Source organism: Malus domestica, chromosome 02 (genome assembly GCF_042453785.1).
Source record: "Malus domestica chromosome 02, GDT2T_hap1".
Lineage (NCBI taxonomy): Eukaryota > Viridiplantae > Streptophyta > Magnoliopsida > Rosales > Rosaceae > Malus > Malus domestica.
Window position 1 is genome coordinate 11,254,164 of NC_091662.1, and position 19,808 is coordinate 11,273,971.

A 19,808-nucleotide genomic window follows, 5' to 3' on the forward strand; every position below is an offset into this window, starting at 1 on the left:
GTAACGTCTTTCACAGGTTAGGCCCCAAAACCAGTGGTCATTGGCTGCCCAGCGATGGAGATGCGTTTCATAAAAAGAAAAAGTCAAAAAAAATATAGCCACTCGAGTCCTTGTCAAGTTGTTCTCGTGCCCTCGAGGAATGCTCAAATTACTTTTGAATATGCCGTGCTCGAGGGCACTAGAAGCTTCTAATTAAAATCTTGATGGTTTTGGTTTTCAGTCAATTCTCATGTTTGATGTTTGTAATTTTATTTGAGCATGAATTGCATGTTTTAGATATTTAAGATTTTAGGTGACCAATTTTGTTTGTTCTATAAACAATAATCTCCTTAGGACTTTGAAATTTTGAATTTGGAAAACACATATGATTTATTGGACCCTTCCTCAACTTTGATTGGTAATTGAGGTCTACCCCATTTAACTTGTTATACGCTCACATACATACATACATACATACATACATACATATATATATATATATATGGTGGGGAGGAAGAGAGAGAGAGAGAGAGAGGATATTCCACTTTTTGTATGCCATGTGCTTAAGATTTAGGTAATCTTTCATTTAAAGATGCCAGCTCCAGTTACTTTTCCCCAAGCACACTTTTCATATTCAACACTGAACAAAAGGCAATAGTAAGTACTGGTGTTTTTTTTATAAAAATGCGTATAAAAAAAACAGAGCTAAAAAAGATGTTTGGTAAATATTTAAAAATAATTTATTTTCATAGTTTTGAGTAAAAAAAAGCTAAAAACGCGAAGCAGCAAAAATGAGTTTATTCTCACAATATAGCAGAAACAATTTTTTTTTCAAAGTACAGCAATACCAAACCAGCCTGTTGACTTTCACACTACAAATTTAAAGGGGGCATTTTTCTCCTCCATTATAAACTATGGTGTATGCTTATTTTACAGTTAATAATCTACCACGTGTCCTTTTATTTGGCCTTGATTAATTTTTTTTTCAAAATTAAAAAAAAAAATTAATGTGAAAGTAACTAAAGTTAAGTGAAATGACACGTGACAGATGATTAAGTGTATGGTGAGCATACACTATGATAGTGAGAAAAAATTGTCCCATAAATTTAGGGTGGCATTTTTGCTCAATGCCATAACTATGTTGTATGCTCACTATACACTTAATCAGTTGTCATGTATCTTTTCACCTAACTCTAGTTAATGTTCACAATAAATGTTACTTTTTCAATTTTGAAAAAAATTAATCAAGGTTAATTGAAAGGACACGCGACAAATGATTAAGTGTATGTTGAGTATACACCAAAATTTAGAGCGTTGAGCACAAATATTCCTATAAATTTAGCGTGCATGGCACTGTTTTTTTCTGTATAGAAAAATTCTGAAACAAGTGAAATGCCAAGGAGACTTTCAAAATGAGACTCTCTATAGAATCTCTGACATCTCATATTTTAATATCAATTTTCATGCTAACATTATAAATATTATGCTAAAAGCATGAGATAGCAAAAAGTACATGAAAAATCATACTTTTGAAAGACTCATGCATAAAACAAATCATTTATAGTGTGAGAAGCTAAATTGACAGTACCAAAATCGCTGCCGAATCTAAAAGCCAGTGAAATCATAAGCAACTCAGGGCATATTTGAAGTCTTTCTTGGACCTTATTTTTCGTTAAAGTGAACAGTACCAAAATTTTTTCATTAAAGTTTTCTATGAAAAAAGGATATGGTATTGCAAGTTGCCGTGGAGGGCTTGGCCCCTAGTGTCATTGAAAAAAGAAGGGGGAGGAAACCAGGCAGGCAAGCGGTGGGCAGAGCAGAGGTCAGTGAGTGGTGGGAAGTTGGGGGTTGAGAAGAAAAGTTGGCAGACATAAATATCCATGCTCATCAACTTCTTCTGTGGAGGTCTCTTTCCTTGGGTCTCAACTTGTGTGCTCTTTTTCCTTTCAAGTGCACTTTTGAGTGTCATGTTTTTAATTTTTTTTTGTGTGTATATAGTTGGATATAAATATATATGGTGGATGTTTCCCTAGTTTGTTTGCCAAAATAAATTTAAAAAGGCAGCATATCCATGCAGCAGCTTTAGAAATAGGGTGATGCTATATTTTTACTTCTTAAATACTCATTGTTAATTTTTGTTTTTTTTATTTTCTTCAATTCATCCAATTCGATGACCGGAAATTAAAACGAGTGTAAAAAGTAAAAAAGAGTGTGGATAGCACTACATAAGAGAGAATGCATATAGAAATGAAGAATGGTGAGTGAAGGTTCAAGGAATAAAGGAGAAGAATATAGGAAATAAAAACAAGAGAAAATATAATAGACATAGTTTTTTGTTTTTATTTTGTGTATTCTTCTATATCCACTTCATTCCCACCACTTATCCTCCACCTCTGGCCGTCCATCGTTTCTCTCTTATATTTCCTCTTTATTGTTAACAAAATAGTAAAAACGAAATAGTTTTCAGACAACTTTATATTCAATTCCGGTAGACATTGACCAACCAATTTCTAAACAAAAACGAGGGGCTATTTAACCACTCTGCTATCCATCCATAATGGTTTTCTTCTCTAAGGAATAACGTTTCCGTTAATAGTTTTTAGTTTTCAATTTTTGTTCGCGATAGAGAAACTACATGGAGGAAAAGAGGGACGAAGAAGGGTGGAGGTACAAATGAGGGATAAACAAAGGACGATGATTAAAATAGAAATTCGAAATTATAACTTAAAAGTTTGTTTTAGTTCTTCCTTTTCATTTTATGTAGCATTTCATAGACATCTTCGACCTCCCTCCCACCACTGTTACTCCACCGTTCTTCATCCCTCATTTCTCCTCTTTCTCGACATCTCTGTCAAGTTTTCATAGCTCTAGGGCAGTCGTAGTCTCCGATTAGTGCCTACCACAGAAGTACAAAGCAAATGACACAAATCATATGGTGAAATTCTAGGAACGATTATTCCTTTCGCCTTCTGGTAAACCAGCATATGCTTCTGCATATACACTAAGCTTTGAGCAAGGGTCGCCTTTGAGTAAAGAAACCTAAAGAGAGAATGAAAACAGAAGAGAAGAATGGAATAAAAATGGACGCGTCTTTATTCAATTCCCTTGGTTATAATCAGGAATGTCTTACATGCATTATCCGTAATACAGATTCATAGCCGTAGACTACAAATAACAAGCGTAAAAATACACAGAGTTACACGATAGACCAACAATACGTTTCTCTAATGCAAGGTTTTCTATAATTAATAAACACATTGCACAAAGAAACAGGAAAGCCTTTTGAAAGTTTACCTAGGCATGCACAAAAGACGCTTCTGGATAATAGTGAAGCATCTGAGCAGCTTCTGGATGGTAGTGAAGCATCTCGTTCCACATCATCTCCCTAATCATTGGTTCCTCCATATTCTCATCTATGTCGAGACTGATGGGAACCTGGGCAAGAGGATTGGATCTCGGATCGTATAGCCCTGACATGTAAGGGTGTTGGAGTGCTTCTGTGACGGAGATTCTCTTAGTTGGATCAAACACAAGCATCCTTTGCAACAAGTCTATAGCTAAAGGATCAGCTTGAGGGTATAAACGGGACAAATGTGTCCCTCTAGAATAGGGCAATGATTTGATGTACTTCCTGGCTTTTGGGTTGTCAATGAATGCAAGGTCAGGTTCCTGCTGGCTACCAAGAACATTGATAATTAGTTTTAGTTGGTTGAGGCATTCAGTTCCAGGGAAGATTGGCTTCCGGCCAAGAATTTCAGCAAAGATGCATCCTACGGACCAGACGTCAATGGATGTTCCATAATTGTCACAGCACAATAGCAGCTCCGGTGCACGATACCAGCGAGTGACAACATACTCTGTCATGAACTGGCCACTACCTCCGCTGGTTCGAGCCAACCCAAAGTCACATATTTTCAAGTCGCAGTTAGCATTGATGAGCAGGTTCCCAGGCTTCAAGTCCCGGTGAAGGATGTTTGCTGAATGAAGATACTTGAGCCCTCGAAGTAACTACAATGCAGAATCAGATTAGTCACAAGCAGAATAACTATTAGAAGAATAGAACTCACAAATTAACTGAAGCTTGGTAACAAATCAAACTTTTAGAAGCTTAAATGCATAGAAACCCCGGAGTGTTAAGTTCTACATAAGAAAATGCAAGAAGCTGAAACATCTCCTCATACTTGGTCAAAATGTGCTTTGGTAACATGCTTTCTATTCATTCAGTTCCTAAATCTTTTCCAGAATCGTTTACATTTCCATGAACTAATTCAGCTCAAAATTAGCATCAACCAATTAGGATGACTACTTAAAGAATTAATGAGATAAAATAACACAAGTTAAGAGAAAGCCTGTACCTGAAACAGAAAGTATTTGCAATGGTCACTGGAAAGTGGTTGTGAGGACTTTATAATTTGATGAAGATCCGTATCCATGAGCTCATAAACGAAATACACGTCCTTGAAGCTTGTCCTGTGGATAGGCATCATAACATCCTTCAGAGCAATCACATTCTCGTGCCGGATATGTTTAAGAAGCTTCAACTCCCTCAGAGTCCTCAACGCATCAATGCGGTTCTCAAACACATTATTGATCTTCTTGATTGCAACTTTCTCATTCGTTTCCCTATTGATTGACGAGCACACTACACCATATGCCCCTCTCCCTATGGGTTTGATTGGTACGTACTTGATGTCAACCTCAAACAATGTCTGCCACATTGAGTAATAATGCTTCCCCCGTTGCCTAATTCCGTTCGGAGGCTCAACTAAAGTTGCCATTTTCCTGCAAACCACTGTAAAATGATCCAAATCACTCAAAACCCCTCATAACATAAAACATAATTACTTCTTACAATTCCCTGTTTATGATAATATTCTTGCTACTTTTTCCTACTTTTAATTACATACAATTCACGTCTACTTTTGGCTTCCTTTTTTACTTTCAACTCCTAATTTTTTCATCTTTTTCTTTTACTTTTCAACCCAGCAATTTTCCAATCCCATTCACACCACAAATTCTCCAACTTCCACACACCCTAAAAAACTACCCAAGAAACCAAACTCAAAACTGAAACTGAGAAGCACACTTATTCCCCGAGTTCGAACTCCCTCCCCCGAATTTAAATTAGTTTAAAGTAGAATATCGATCACATCAAAACACTAGCTGAGAAACCAAAGTTTTACTTTTTACCAACATGAAGGCTCCCAAGTTCACTTTCCCAATACCCAATTCACGAATTCATAGCTAAATTCTAAAACTTTATACAAAATTCAACAGCAAAAAAAAAAAAAAAAAAAAAAAAAAAACCCAGAAAAGAAATAAGAACAAACCTCAATAATTGGCGAGCAACATTAACAGGAGAAGAGAGAGATCCTCAAAGGTCGTGGGGACAAGTAACTGGCTTGTAAATAGATCTTCCCTTATCTATATATAAATACATATATATTTATATAAATGGCTCAAAAGCTCACAGTGGTATCAGATCATCACGAGTTACGATTCGTTATTTCGTCGTGATCAGTGAGAGAGATCTTAGAGAGAGGGAGGAGAGAGAGAGAGAGGGGGGGGGGGGGGGGTTAATGTTAAATGCAAATTAGTTTTGGGTTTTGGGGGGTTTGGGGGAATTGGGGGAGAGAGAGAGAGGAGAAGGAGCCAAACCCATGACACCAACACGGCAAAAATGGGTGGGTGTATATGTATAATATCACAAAAACGACAGCTTAAAAGATCAACGCTTTCTTTCGGTCCTCGTTTTTGTTGCTTCATGCACAATCAATCAAACACTAAAAAATCATGCTCTCGAGTTTACGATCACGCCGTCGGTTGACGGCTCCGGTTCAGCTCGGCTGGCTTATCAGTTCATCTCACACTTCACTCGTTTTTGTAATGGTAAATTACGTTTTACCCCCTTAGGTTTTGGGTTAATTTCAATCCCTTACGCATCTTTAAAACATTTCAATTTCATACATTTACTTATCATTTTATTTCAATTTCCTACATCCGTTAGAAAATCTGTTAAGTAAACTGTTAACTGATGACGTGGCAAATATGTAATCCACATTTATGCTGACGTGGCAGCCATATTTGTGTCACGTGACAAAAAATTAATTTTTTTATTCATTTAAAATATAATAATATTTTACCTATTAAATTAAAATAAATATTATTTTTTTACCACGTGGCACAAATGTAACAGTCACGTCAGCACAAATATGGATTCCATATTTGTCACGTCATCAGTTAACGGTTTGCTTAACAGATTTTCTAACAGATGTATGAAATTGAAATAAAATGATAAGTAAATGTATGAAATTGAAATGTTTTAAAGATGTTGTAAAGAATTGAAATTGATTCCAAACCTGTGGAGGTAAAGTATAATTTACCCTTTTTGTAATTTGCAAATGTACCTTTTTTCAACCCTATTTAATTGGAAATTTATACCATGAACGGCACAAGAATTCATTGTACTTATCTATTTTTGCATATGGTAAATGTTTTATTTTTATACTTTGATTCAATGATATTTTTAGAATGAGGATCCTCTCCAAATCCTCTTTGTGAGGATCCGAGGAGCATCAAATCGTGTTTATTCATCATATATCGTACGGTCAGTTTTCGTCAAATACTATTCATGTTTAATTTTAAATAAAAATATTTAAAATGATTTCTAGCCGCACGATGTACGATGAACGGATACGATTTGAGTATCCGTTGAGGATCCTCATTCATATTTTTATACTTGAGGGGTGGATGACTTGAGTTAAGGAGCTACAAAATACGCTAGTTGTAATAATTAGATATCAAACTCGTTATTTGATGAAGTTTAATATGAGATTTTTCATAGTAAGAAGAAATGTAATGAAAAAACTGTGTTCAATTTGAAGGTAGAAGTTGTGTTACTCATTGACGAAACTTACCACTAACAAAATTGTTGTCCAATTTGACAAGATAAAGAAATGCTAGTCATCTCCGCCATTCTTCTTCAATTACGAACCCATCTCATCTCCTTTGACATATTTGGAAATAAGGATGTATATGCTCTTAGATAATGCTAAACAATTGGTGGTTGATGTTTTTAAGTATTTCTAACGTGTAATTTTAGGAGACCTATTACTTCGTACTCATCGGTACATTTTATAATGCTAAGTTCCATAAGTTTGGTCATATCTTAAATTTTTTATTTTACTATTATTAATGGGAGTGGGAGAGTTCGAAATTATTATAAAAATTTAGAGGAAGACGGAGTTTCAAACCAGACTCATGGATAAAAATCCAACACCCTATTTACTAGCATATAGGACCACATGTGACCGCCCCTCCTTGCTCTTATATGACTTTGCCACTGGGGTAACATATACTTAACTACAATGGTATTATTAAGAGTTATGCACCACAAAAGGAACATTAACATAATACATGAATGCTTTGTGTAATCTGACCTCTAAGGAAACATATTTAACCCATTTGATTTTAGAAATCAATGCTAATAACGATCGCAAGAATTTTGTGATATTGATCATACCGTGCTCTTATTATCTTATTGATTCATGATTTACATGTAAATAAAAAAGAATATAATGTATTAATATTGTAATAGTTGATGTATAATTATATGTGTAGGGAATATTAAGGTAAAAAATGCTACTCTTACCACATATTTGTATTATCATTTGTATCATCTTTTTAATGAAGATAAAACTTACATGTGTTGGCTGTCCCAACCTATCAGAGAGATGTTGTACAAATAGATAGTTACGTGTAATGTTACTCTATTAAACCCTTTTGCTTTTGGTGGACTTGGCTTAAGCCAAACCAAATGGCTATAAGCCTAAAACTAAAGGGAAGCAGTCCAACTTGAAGAAATGGTAAAGATTGTGAAGAGTGTTGTCTTTGCTTTCCCTACAATTCAGTAATCTCTCTCTCGTGCGAATCTTTCAAAGAAACATTCTCTAAACGCACACTTCCTCCGCCGCCCTCCCCCACCTCTCAAGCAACCGGCGCAGCCACGTGGAGATGCGGTAGCTGCCAGGCCGGTTCCTTTGCTGAGTTTTGCTTATCTTGCTTGGTGGGACCCGCATGAGCAAACCCTATTTTGTTATCCATCTAGATCTAATAATCTAAAGAGAAGTAGCTCAACTCTCACTTGCTTCCCAACAAGCAAATCACAAAGTCTTTGTCTACATCATGATGTCATATCATGCGTAATGCACCCAAACAAACCCAGCTGGGTTTGTACCAAACAATTAATACTTACATCAACAACTATCGCCGACAAGATTGGAACTCAGAACCGACTCCAGCAAAATTAGAGACTGAATGTCCGTTAAAATTAGGTTATCTACAACATGATCAGATCATGCATGCATCCAAAATCCAGTTGGGTTTGTATCAATCCCTAAATAGTTTTTCCAACAACTATCGTCCTTCTATGAGATTTGAACGCATGATTCCTTTAACAAAATAGAGACTGAGTGTCGCTAGACCAATATTTATTGCCTATCAGAAACTTATATTGAAAAAATAAAGATATTTACATAAATTATAATAGTTAAAAGTGATAAACTTGCAAACTATGCACATGGCCAAAACTTTGTGCATTCATAATGTAAGTGGTAAGAGTTTGATGGAACAGTAAGTAGAGTACAGGGGCGCATTTGGGTGGGGGGTTTTGATAGCCAAAACATATCTTCTTCTGTGTCTAACATTCTTCACCAGATATTGAACTGCATTACAACCCAAAACATATTAGAAATGTCACAAACTCCACCTAAAAGTCGAATAAGTGATGTTTTCGTCTCGGTTGCTCACCATTTTCTTCTTCATGTTGTTCTTCCTCTTCTTCTTTTTGTCAAGAGAGCCAAAGAGTTCCTCTTGCTGGGTAAGCGACTCCTCGAGAGCCTAAACAAGAAGCCAATTCAAATGAAGATCATACACATCTAACGTTAATAGTACCCTGCTAGTGATTGATGCAAATGACAGATTTTTACTTTCCTATTGGATTATGTTTCATGATTTATAGCGGAACTTATAGAAACCCTACCTGCTTTGTTGCCATAAGCTCTTTCTCCAAGGCACCAACCCGGCCTAGAGCAGTATTCAGCATTTCCTCCTTCTGAGCTGGCACGGTGGCTGGTTTCATGTTCAAAACAGTCATTCTCTCTTCCAACTCAGCCATGCGTTTCATGACAGTCATGAGATCTGAGCCGGAGATGGCAGCGTGTGAAGAGCCCTGGCCTTTGACCATTGTGTCACCGTCGCAGACAGTGCTGGAGTAGAAGGTGGAGTCAGTGAGCCTCTTCGGCATGCTACGTGTTAGTCTGACCATGGCGACAATGCCCATAAGAAACGTCAGAATAGCAGCCATAATCTGAGAGCCGAACCCTTCAGGAAGTTTGCAAGCATTGTTCCTGGTGAAACAATCTCCTGCTGCAAGTAAAGGAAACTCAGACCCTACGGAATATCTTAGAGCTAGAAAAGGAAAGGAAACACAATATACAAGGTCACCTAAATTCTTAGATGATTTAGCGTTTGAGAGGGCAAATTTAACATTCCCCGTCGCCATTGGCCAACTTGAATCCACGGATTTACCAACCATCGAGGCACTGTCCTCGCGCCTGAAAGACGCTTCGCGAGTTTTGGCTAGCGATACCTGCGAAAATTATTTCACAGAGGAAGTTAGAACTGTCGCGACAAGAGAGGAGGGAAACTTCAGCTACAAGATACGCAGATAACAAGTATATGTGTGTCTATGCTTAGAAACATATACATGAAAAAAGGAAAGCTCTCAGTGTACGAGACAATTGCTCGGTTGAAAATTAAATTGAACTTGGAAGCTTTTTGCACCTATGCTTAGAAACATATACATGAAAAAAGGAAAGCTCTCAGTGTACGAGACAATTGCTCGGTTGAAAATTAAATTGAACTTGGAAGCTTTTTGCACTTACTTCTTCATGGAAGCGAGAAAGTGCATGATTAAGTTTAGGAGTGGAACGGCCGATGTTTAGAGCTGCACCGAGTCCCTAGGAAGATTATATGATCAAGGTATAGATGACATTTACGAACCAGAAGCACCAAAATATATTTTCAAAAATCATGCGACTGAGAATTTTGAGATGATCTAATGTCCGAAATGTGACAATCCAAAAAACTTGTCAACTAGGGGCAGGTTTATAAGGAAAAAGAAAAGCAGAAGATATGTTCAAGTAAGACCTACTTGAACTCCAGGTTTTCTTGAACATTTATGAATGCCGTTTTGAACCATCTGCAAGTACATAAATCGATACTTATGAATTCTAATTAAATTAGAAGTTAAAATAATGCATAGTAGTAATGATGCATAAAGGGGGGAAAAAAAAAGAAGAAGATACAGAACGGTCTTTATCTACCTTCACGATCTCAGGTTGTTTCCAGGGTCCCTTGTCCGAACGCATACAGCCTCCTTGATCAGAACAAGTACATGTACCTCCTAAAAACTTGGGCAATTCGCTGGAGCAAAGTCAAGCCAGAATATGTACATCAAAATAAACGAACTGATGGAGCAGCTTATATGGTAGTGAAGATCCTAAAAAGTCTGCCTCGTTTTGAACAGACTTACCTAGCATCAATTATTTCAAGCAACTTGCTCTGATACTTGTTGCCAAGGACCTGGAGGATGATAGTTTTCCCCGATTAATGTAGCCCTGACGAAAACAAGCACTTTTTAGCATCATAATGTATATACTCACATTAATCTTTGCTGTAGTCTTCGGGTCAAGGAACGACTTCACGCTGTTCCACAACATTCTAAAGCCAGAACCAGCGTTGATGATAAACATGCGATTCAAGGTCTGCGGTAAAAACAACAATTTATGTGGCATCATAATTCTGCCATCGACAAAATATGTTCTGAAGTTCCCGAAATTTATAGACCAAAAGATGTTAAGGTACCTCAGGATAATTGTCACCGTCAATCTTCTGAAGGCGAGTAATAAGTTCCCTGGCAGCTTTGTTGAAATTCTTAAATCCCTGAGGCATTACAGTACAACAACAACAACAACAACAAAGCCTTTTCCCACTAAGTGGGGTCGGCTATATGAATCCTAGAACGCCATTGCGCTCGGTTTTGTGTCATGTCCTCCGTTAGATCCAAGTACTCTAAGTCTTTTCTTAGAGTCTCTTCCAAAGTTTTCCTAGGTCTTCCTCTACCCCTTTGGCCCTGAACCTCTGTCCCGTAGTCACATCTTCGAACCGGAGCGTCAGTCGGCCTTCTTTGCACATGTCCAAATCATCGGAGCCGATTTTCTCTCATCTTTCCTACAATTTCGGCTACTCCTACTTTACCTCGGATATCCTCATTCCCAATCTGATCCTTTCTCGTGTGCCCACACATCCCACGAAGCATCCTCATCTCTGCTACACCCATTTTGTGTACGTGTTGATGCTTCACCGCCCAACATTCTGTGCCATACAACATCGCTGGCCTTATTGCCGTCCTATAAAATTTTCCCTTGAGCTTCAGTGGCCTACGACGGTCACACAACACGCCGGATGCACTCTTACACTTCATCCATCCAGCTCGTATTCTATGGTTGAGATCTCCATCTAATTCTCCGTTCTCTTGCAAGATAGATCCTAGGTAGCGAAAACGGTCGCTTTTTGTGATCTTCGCTAGATTGCTCCGGTCATTAGTGTGGATAAGTATATAAATGGATAGAGATAGGAAAGCAAACACAAGATGTACGTGGTTCACCCAGATTGGCTACGTCCACGGAATAGAAGAGTTCTCATTAATTGTGAAGGGTTTACACAAGTACATAGGTTCAAGCTCTCCTTTAGTGAGTACAAGTGAATGATTTAGTACAAATGACATTAGGAAATATTGGGGGAGAATGATCTCGTAATCACGAAACTTCTAAGTATCGGAGTGTGGTGTCGTCTTGACTTGCCTTATCTGTCTCATAGGTAGATGTGGCATCTTCTCTGGAAGTACTCTTCCTCCATCCAGGGGTGGTATCTTTAACTGGTGGAGATGCACAAGGTAATGTATCAATTTCACTTGAAGCTTACTTGTAGTCTCAGGCTTGGTCAAGCGCGATACAAACCATGTAGTAGGAGTCCCCCAAGTCGCCGAGCTAGGGGGTCTGCTGAAAGAGGTGACAGACAAGGTAAGCAATCAGAGCTCCGACTGATTGTTCACCTTCTCCCCATCTTGCAGCAGCATGAAGGATAAAGAGAAGAAAAATGAGAAGAGATGATATGAGATACTTTTGCTTTTGAAGAAGTAACTTTCCACAGGCTTATTCTTGAACTGAGCTGGAGGGTTTTCTGGTTTCCTCCAGAGTATAAGGCCGACTGAAGAATTTGAGGGTCAAAACAAGTCCATCAAATCTAGAGTACGTTCCACCCTGCTGATATGGGATACTTTTGCTTTTGACAGAGTAATGGGTGTATCGGCACGTGTGCTGTTACGCTTGTCTCCACATGCTTCCTTGTATCCTTCGCACTTGCCCTATCTGTTCCTCAAGCAGATGCGGAATCTTCCCTGGAAACATAAGATGTTGAAGATGAGTACTCGAGAGCAATGCCAGGTAAGTAATCAGGTAAGGGGTTCCAGGCAGTCAGTTCCTGGCTGGAAGCTTGATCCAAGTGCTGACTGATTACTCTCTTTCTCCTTGTCTTGCAGGTAAAAACAAGGCCAAAGGAAAAGACAGGGAAAAAGCATGATATGGGATACTCTTGCTTTTAACCCTGATGATATGAGATATTCTTGCTCTAGTATAGCTTGTTTGCAGAGGTATTATCGGGGGGAAAGAAAGCTGAATATTTCGAAAGGCTTCGTTGGGAGTGCCCTCTCAGATATGATGAAGGGTTGAGCATTTTTGCAGGTCTGCCTGTCCGTTGGGGATGAAGGTCGACATATATAGGAGTCTCCCTAACAACAGGTAGTAATGCTATTCCTTTACCCTGCTTGGTCATAGCACGGTAGTGGGAGCTGCCAGTTTCACATGTTTTAACTCTGTCAGAGCACTTTGAAAAAGTGGTCTGTGGTATCTGGCTCTCGAGATTCGGAGAACGATGCCTCTTCGATTTTTGAGAAAGCAATCATGCTGGGGGTCTGGCTCTCGAGATTCGTAGAGCAGTGTCTCTTCGATTTTTGAGGAAGTAATCATGTTAGGAGTTTGGCTCTCGAGATTCGGAGGGCGGTGCCTCTTCGATTTTGGAGCAAGCAATCCTGTTGGGAGTGTTGTCTCGAATGTGAGTAAAGGTTGGGCATGTTTGCTAGTCTACCTTGCCACGAAGCACAAAGGTTGACACACAGAGACTTTCCAATTATCCAGCAATGGTACTGTTCCTTTACCCTCTCTTCGCTTTTGAGAAAGTAGTCATGTTGGGAGTCTGGCTCTCGAGATTCGGAGGACGGTGCCTCTTCGATTTTGGAGCAAGCAATCTTGTTGGGAGTGTTTTCTCGAAAGTGAGTAAAGGTTGGGCATGTTTGCTAGTCTACCTTGCCACGAAGCACAGAGGTTGACACACAGGGACTTTCCAATTATCCAGCAGTGGTACTGTTCCTTTACCCTTGTGGGTAATAATATGGTAGCTAGACCTTCAAAATTTATGTGTCTAAACTTTGTTAGTGATGTTTCTTTGCTATTCTTTTACCTTTCTTGGTCAGAGCGATGTAGTAGGAGCTGCAAGCTTCACGTGCTCAACTTTGGCAGAGAACTTTGGCAAAGTTATCTGTGGTACCCATGAGCTATTGGAAGTGGGTGATTGAACAGTAAGATTCATGTGCTTTCTACTTCACCAGAAGTCTTCGACAGAATGCCCATAATTTCTGCAAAGCTGAGTGTGCGTGTGACAGGTGCTGACAAGGCTAGAAAAGTAGGTGCCTCTTCGATTTCTGAGATCGGCCCTCGTGGTCTCTGAGCAGCCCAGCTTTTGAGAAAGCGAGCGCCTCTTCGATTGATTCGGAGAACGATGCCTCATCGATTTTTGAGAAAGCAATCATGCTGGGGGTCTGGCTCTCGAAGATTCGGGGAGCAGTGTCTCTTCGATTTTTGAGAAAGTAATCACGTTAGGAGTCTGGCTCTCGAGATTCGGAGGGCGGTGCCTCTTCGATTTTGGAGCAAGCAATCTTGTTGGGAGTGTTTTCTCGAATGTGAGTAAAGGTTGGGCATGTTTGCTAGTCTACCTTGCCACGAAGCACAGAGGTTGACACACAGGGACTTTCCAATTATCCAGCAATGGTACTGTTCCTTTACCCTCTCTTCGATTTTTAAGAAAGTAGTCATGTTGGGAGTCTGGCTCTCGAGATTCGGAGGACGGTGCCTCTTCGATTTTGGAGCAAGCAATCTTATTGGGAGTGTTTTCTCGAATGTGAGTAAAGGTTGGGCATGTTTGCTAGTCTACCTTGCCACGAAGCCCAGAGGTTGACACACAGGGACTTTCCAATTATCCAGCAGTGGTACTGTTCCTTTACCCTTGTGGGTAATAATATGGTAGCTAGACCTTCAAAATTTATGGGTCTAAACTTTGTTAGTGCTGTTTCTTTGCTATTCTTTTACCCTTCTTGGTCAGAGCGATGTAGTGGGAGCTGCAAGCTTCACGTGCTCAACTTTGGCAGAGAACTTTGGCAAAGTTATCTGTGGTACCCATGAGCTATTGTTGCGTGTGGGAAGTGGGTGATTGAACAGTAAGATTCATGTGTTTTCTACTTCCCCAGAAGTCTTCGACAGAATGCCCATAATTTCTGCAAAGCTGAGTGTGCGTGTGACGGGTGCTGACAAGGCTGGAAAAGTAGGTGCCTCATCGATTTCTGAGATCGGCCCTCGTGGTCTCTGGGGAGCCCAGCTTTTGAGAAAGCGAGCGCCTCTTCGATTTCTGAGATCGGCCTTCGTGGTCTTTGAGCAGCCCAACTTTTGAGAAAGCAAGCGCCTCTTCGATTTCTGAGATCAACCCTCGTGATCTCTAAGCAGCCCAGCTTTTGAGAAAGCAAACGTCTCTTCGATTTCTGAGCAGGCGCCTCTTCGATTTCCGAAGCTCCGTCGAGTGCAGATTTTTATAGAGGCTGACATTAAGTTCCAAAGCACACTTGAATCTCCACCAGTAGAAGCTTCATTCTTGCACTTCTAAGATCTTGATTTGTCCGACCTCTTCTCTCTTCAACACCTTTGAAAATGTCTGGCCCCTCCGACCGTCGTTTTGACTTGAACCTTGTTGAAGAGGCAGCCCCGCCTTCTCCAGACAACATATGGCGCCCATCCTTCGTCTTCCCTACTGGTCCTCTTACCGTTGGGGATTCCGTGATGAAGAATGATATGACCGCTGCGGTGGTGGCCAGGAACCTTCTCACTCCCAAAGATAACAGACTACTTTCCAAACGGTCTGATGAGTTAGCTGTTAAGGATTCGCTGGCTCTCAGTGTTCAGTGTGCAGGTTCTGTGTCTAATATGGCCCAACGCCTATTTGCTCGAACCCGCCAAGTTGAATCCTTGGCGGCTGAAGTGATGAGTCTCAAACAGGAGATTAGAGGGCTCAAGCATGAGAATAAACAGTTGCACCGGCTGGCACATGACTATGCTACAAACATGAAGAGGAAGCTTGACCAGATGAAGGAAACTGATGGTCAAGTTTTACTTGATCATCAGAGATTTGTGGGTTTGTTCCAAAGGCATTTATTGCCTTCGTCTTCTGGGGCTGTACCGCGTAATGAAGCTCCGAATGATCAACCTCTGATGCCTCCTCCTTCTAGGGTTCTGTCCAGTACTGAGGCTCCAAATGATCCCCCTCCGGTGCCTTCTCTTTCTGGGGCTCTACCGACTGCTGAGACTTCTCCTAAGCAACCCTTGTGAAGGCTCCGTCTTGTGTGTTTATTTTGACTCATGTATATGTACATATTTGTAGCTGATCGGGGATATCAATAAATAAGCTTTCCTTCATTTCAACGTATTGTGTTAAATACACCAAAGCCTTCTTCGCTAAGTTCTTTGAATTTTCTTTTGTTGAAGCTTGTATGTTGAAGCTTTCTGAGTGGAGCATGTAGGTTGGGGTAGTGTTCCCTTAATTTCCCGAGTGAGGAAAACTTCTCGATTGGAGACTTGGAAAATCCAAGTCACTGAGTGGGATCGGCTATATGAATCTTAGAACGCCATTGTGCTCGATCCTGTGTCATGTCCTCTGTTAGATCCAAGTACTCTAAGTCTTTTCTTAGAGTTTCTTCCAAAGTTTTCCTAGGTCTTCCTCTACCCCTTCGGCCCTGAACCTCTGTCCCATAGTCGCATCTTCTAATCGGAGCGTCAGTAGGCCTTCTTTGCACATGTCCAAACCACCGTAACCGATTTTCTCTCATCTTTCCTTCAATTTCGGCTACTCCTACTTTACCCCGGATATCCTCATTCCTAATCTTATCCTTTCTCGTGTGCCCACACATCCAACGAAGCATCCTCATCTCCGCTACACCCATTTTGTGTACGTGTTGATGTTTCACCGCCCAACATTCTGTGCCATACAGCATCGCCGGCCTTATTGCCGTCCTATAAAATTTTCCCTTGAGCTTCAATGGCATACGGCGGTCACACAACACACCGGATGCACTCTTCCACTTCATCCATCCCGCTTGTATTCTATGGTTGAGATCTCCATCTAATTCTCCGTTCTTTTGCAAGATAGATCCTAGGTAACGAAAACGGTCGCTTTTTGGTATTTCTTGATCTCCGATCCTCACCCCTAACTCGTTTTGGCCTCCATTTGCACTGAACTTGCACTCCATATATTCTGTCTTTGATCGGCTTAGGCGAAGACCTTTAGATTCCAACACTTCTCTCCAAAGGTTAAGCTTTGCATTTACCCCTTCCTGAGTTTCATCTATCAACACTATATCGTCTGCGAAAAGCATACACCAAGGAATATCATCTTGAATATGTCCTGTTAACTCATCCATTACCAACGCAAAAAGGTAAGGACTTAAGGATGAGCCTTGATGTAATCCTACAGTTATGGGGAAGCTTTCGGTTTGTCCTTCATGAGTTCTTACGGCAGTCTTTGCTCCTTCATACATATCCTTTATAGCTTGGATATATGCTACTCGTACTCCTTTCTTCTCTAAAATCCTCCAAAGAATGTCTCTTGGGACCCTATCATACGCTTTTTCCAAATCTATAAAGACCATGTGTAAATCCTTTTTCCCATCTCTATATCTTTCCATCAATCTTCGTAAGAGATAGATTGCCTCCATGGTTGAGCGCCCTGGCATGAACCCGAATTGGTTGTCCGAAACCCGTGTCTCTTGCCTCAATCTATGCTCAATGACTCTCTCCCAGAGCTTCATTGTATGACTCATTAGCTTAATACCCCTATAGTTCATGCAATTTTGTACGTCGCCCTTGTTTTTCCATTGGCGATTCTAGTTTTTTGTTTTTCAAATCCTTTGCTGAGTAAAAGTAGAGGTTATGGTTATCACATACCACTCCTTGCACATCGAGGATAGTTGTACTTTGATCAATGTTCTTCTTTGCTGCAATTGAACAAGCTGGAAACTTAACCGCAAATGTCCTTTCAAACTCCTGCACATGGTACTTGAGATAGCGGTCCATAGTTGTGGCTTGCATCAGCTTGGTCGCATCTACTAGGCCTATTCTCTCGATTTACACAGGTCGTCCTTCCTTGTCTATGCCATGATGTCCTTGGGGGTAGTATTGCAAGACTTCATCGAGTTCCTTGAAGTAAAAGTCCTAGAAGAAAAGATAGATACATGAGTAACTAGATTGATGGACAAATATAAACAAAAGAAATTCTGCTCTTACTAAAAGAAAACAAACATAAAAATCGAACGGAAAGAAGTAAAATGAAATAATTAGCAAACTTCAAAAGCCTAAGCACCTATTTCTACAGAGAATACCTCCATGATTGTGTCAGCACCGAATGCCTTCCTCCACTCGAGCATGTCAGACCACATTTTCTTGGTTTTGTCGACATCAAATTTCCTGGCCTTCAAGAATCTGTCTTCCAATGGTTAAGTTAGATTGAATAAGAATGAAGTATCTATCTTAAAAACCATCGAAGACAAAAACTTCTAGTGGAACAAGAAGAGGAAGAAACCTGAGCATCTTATGATAATCATCGTGCTTGAAAGGAAGAAGCTCCTCCAATATAAGAGCCTGCCGCAGCGAGTCAACAGCCTGTATCTCCTCTAAGTCATGTACATCCTCAATGTCGATAGACAAGACTTTACTACTGCTTGTTCTACCCCTTGTTGAAAAAGAATTTCTGAACCTAACAGAGGCATTCATTGCCTTCTTCTTCAACGACCCGACTTTAGTCTTTCTATCTTCCTCAGAGATTTCAGCATCAGATACTGAAAATTACACAACATAAGAGATTCATACCTATGCGCATCAAACGCGAGGCATCCTAATATGCAAAGATTTATAAGTCTACCTATCAATGCATTAAATTCCAAGGCTTTTTGTTCATTCCAACATCCTAAGGTCCCTTTAAAGTGGCAACGCGCATTACAAATTCAAGACAAGTCCTCACGTTTGAAGCATACAGTTATCAAGATGTGAAAATACGTTGATTATAAATGAAATATCACCTGGTAGAGATCCAGACATGGTGTTACTTGTGAGGAAAACGGTGTTTACTTGTCCGAAAACATTGCGAAAGTAGTAGCTGAAGGGCGGAAGAAGAATCAAGCACTCGTATCACAATTCACAGATGCAGACCCAGAAGCAAAACCCTGCCCAAATGCCTGCAATTACAGTCCCACTTGTAACCAAATGCAGCTTAAAAAAATAAAAAATAAAAATAAATAAAAATAAAAATAAAAAAACCAAACCGAAGAGGAAAATCGTCTAAAATGATCAGAAATTAAACCCCAATTGTAAAATAAGATATCCACGACATAGTGACCAAATAATAATGACATACTGAAAAACTGATTATTTTGCAATTGGAATTTGAAAAAATGATCGTTTTGGCAATTTCCCAACTAGAAAAGCAAATTACTTCCAAGTAAATTTTAGCAGTAACAAAAATGAGAAAACTTAAAGGGGAATCCAATTGAACAAAATGCTTGCATTTACATTCCCACTCACAAAATCACAACCACAATGCAGCCTAAACTAAAATTTGAAAATACAACTAAGGATAAAATTAAAGGAGTTTTAACGAAACACTATCGGTACTGTTCACTTACCAACACTTTTGTATCATTTTTATTAAAACGCGAAGTTTTTAAATCTTTTTTATTAGTTTTCCTTAAAATTAATTCGAATAAAATTGTGCAGTAATAAAGACAGAAAGAGGCCGAGCCTTGACACAACGAAAATATTGTTTTTTTATAACCGAAAGGTTACGAATTCGAGTCGTGAAAACAACCTCTTTGCAAAGCAGACAGCCTTGTTGGCTTGAGTCGCCACTTTAGTAAAAAAGACAGAAAAACAAAATGGAATTATTATTGATTTCATTACGTCTATCCTCTGGTGAACAGTGTTTGGGGGGCGGGGGTGGGGGGAGTCCCGAAAAAAAAAAAAACAAAAATGGGGTTTTGGGGGGAGAGGGAAAAGGATGGATATAAATATCCTGAATCCTAGTTGGGATTTGAGAGTTCTTAGAAAATGGCGGAGAGACAGCGAGGCAGACATGTTTGGAAGACACATAGAAGAAAATTAGTAAATCTTGTTTTCTCTTTTTAAGGTTTCGATTCAGTTCAGAGCTTGATGTTTGACGAGGTCTCGACACAAGGCGAAACGCAAGGCAACTCCACTCAAATTTAAATAACGTCTCTTTGATTCTCCCGGTAAAACTGTATTGCCTTCATTTCATGTATGGTTTTGTTTTCATTTTTATAA

The 19,808-nt window shown here is 39.6% G+C and overlaps 1 protein-coding gene and 1 pseudogene across 2 annotated transcripts; both read right to left on the reverse strand.

The window, feature by feature from the left end:
• Window positions 1–3,049: 3,049 nt before the first annotated feature.
• LOC114820333 (mitogen-activated protein kinase 7) lies at window positions 3,050–5,734 on the reverse strand. Of its 2 annotated transcripts, none has more exons than XM_029090916.2 (3): window positions 5,310–5,734; window positions 4,335–4,771; window positions 3,050–3,987 (listed from the first exon to the last, which is right to left on the reverse strand). In XM_029090916.2, the coding sequence occupies exons 2-3, from the start codon at window positions 4,755–4,757 to the stop codon at window positions 3,274–3,276; spliced, it is 1,137 nt and encodes a 378-aa protein (XP_028946749.1). In that variant the 5' UTR covers window positions 4,758–4,771; window positions 5,310–5,734; the 3' UTR covers window positions 3,050–3,273. The 2 variants fall into 2 exon arrangements, with proteins under 2 accessions (XP_028946749.1, XP_070664497.1); XM_070808396.1 differs by having other exon boundaries at window positions 4,335–4,761; window positions 5,310–5,701.
• Window positions 5,735–8,467: 2,733 nt separating this feature from the next.
• On the reverse strand, window positions 8,468–18,704 carry LOC103402244 (phosphatidylinositol/phosphatidylcholine transfer protein SFH12-like; annotated as a pseudogene).
• Between the last annotated feature and the right edge of the window lie 1,104 nt (window positions 18,705–19,808).

Bases quoted from the DNA above. Each gene is read 5' to 3' on its own strand.
- LOC114820333 (XM_029090916.2), bottom strand. From the start codon at position 4,757: ATGGCAACTTTAGTTGAGCCTCCGAACGGAATTAGGCAACGGGGGAAG. The intron at 3,988-4,334 runs GTACAGGCTTTC...TCTGCATTGTAG, and splicing joins GCAAATACTTTCTGTTTCAG to TTACTTCGAGGGCTCAAGTA.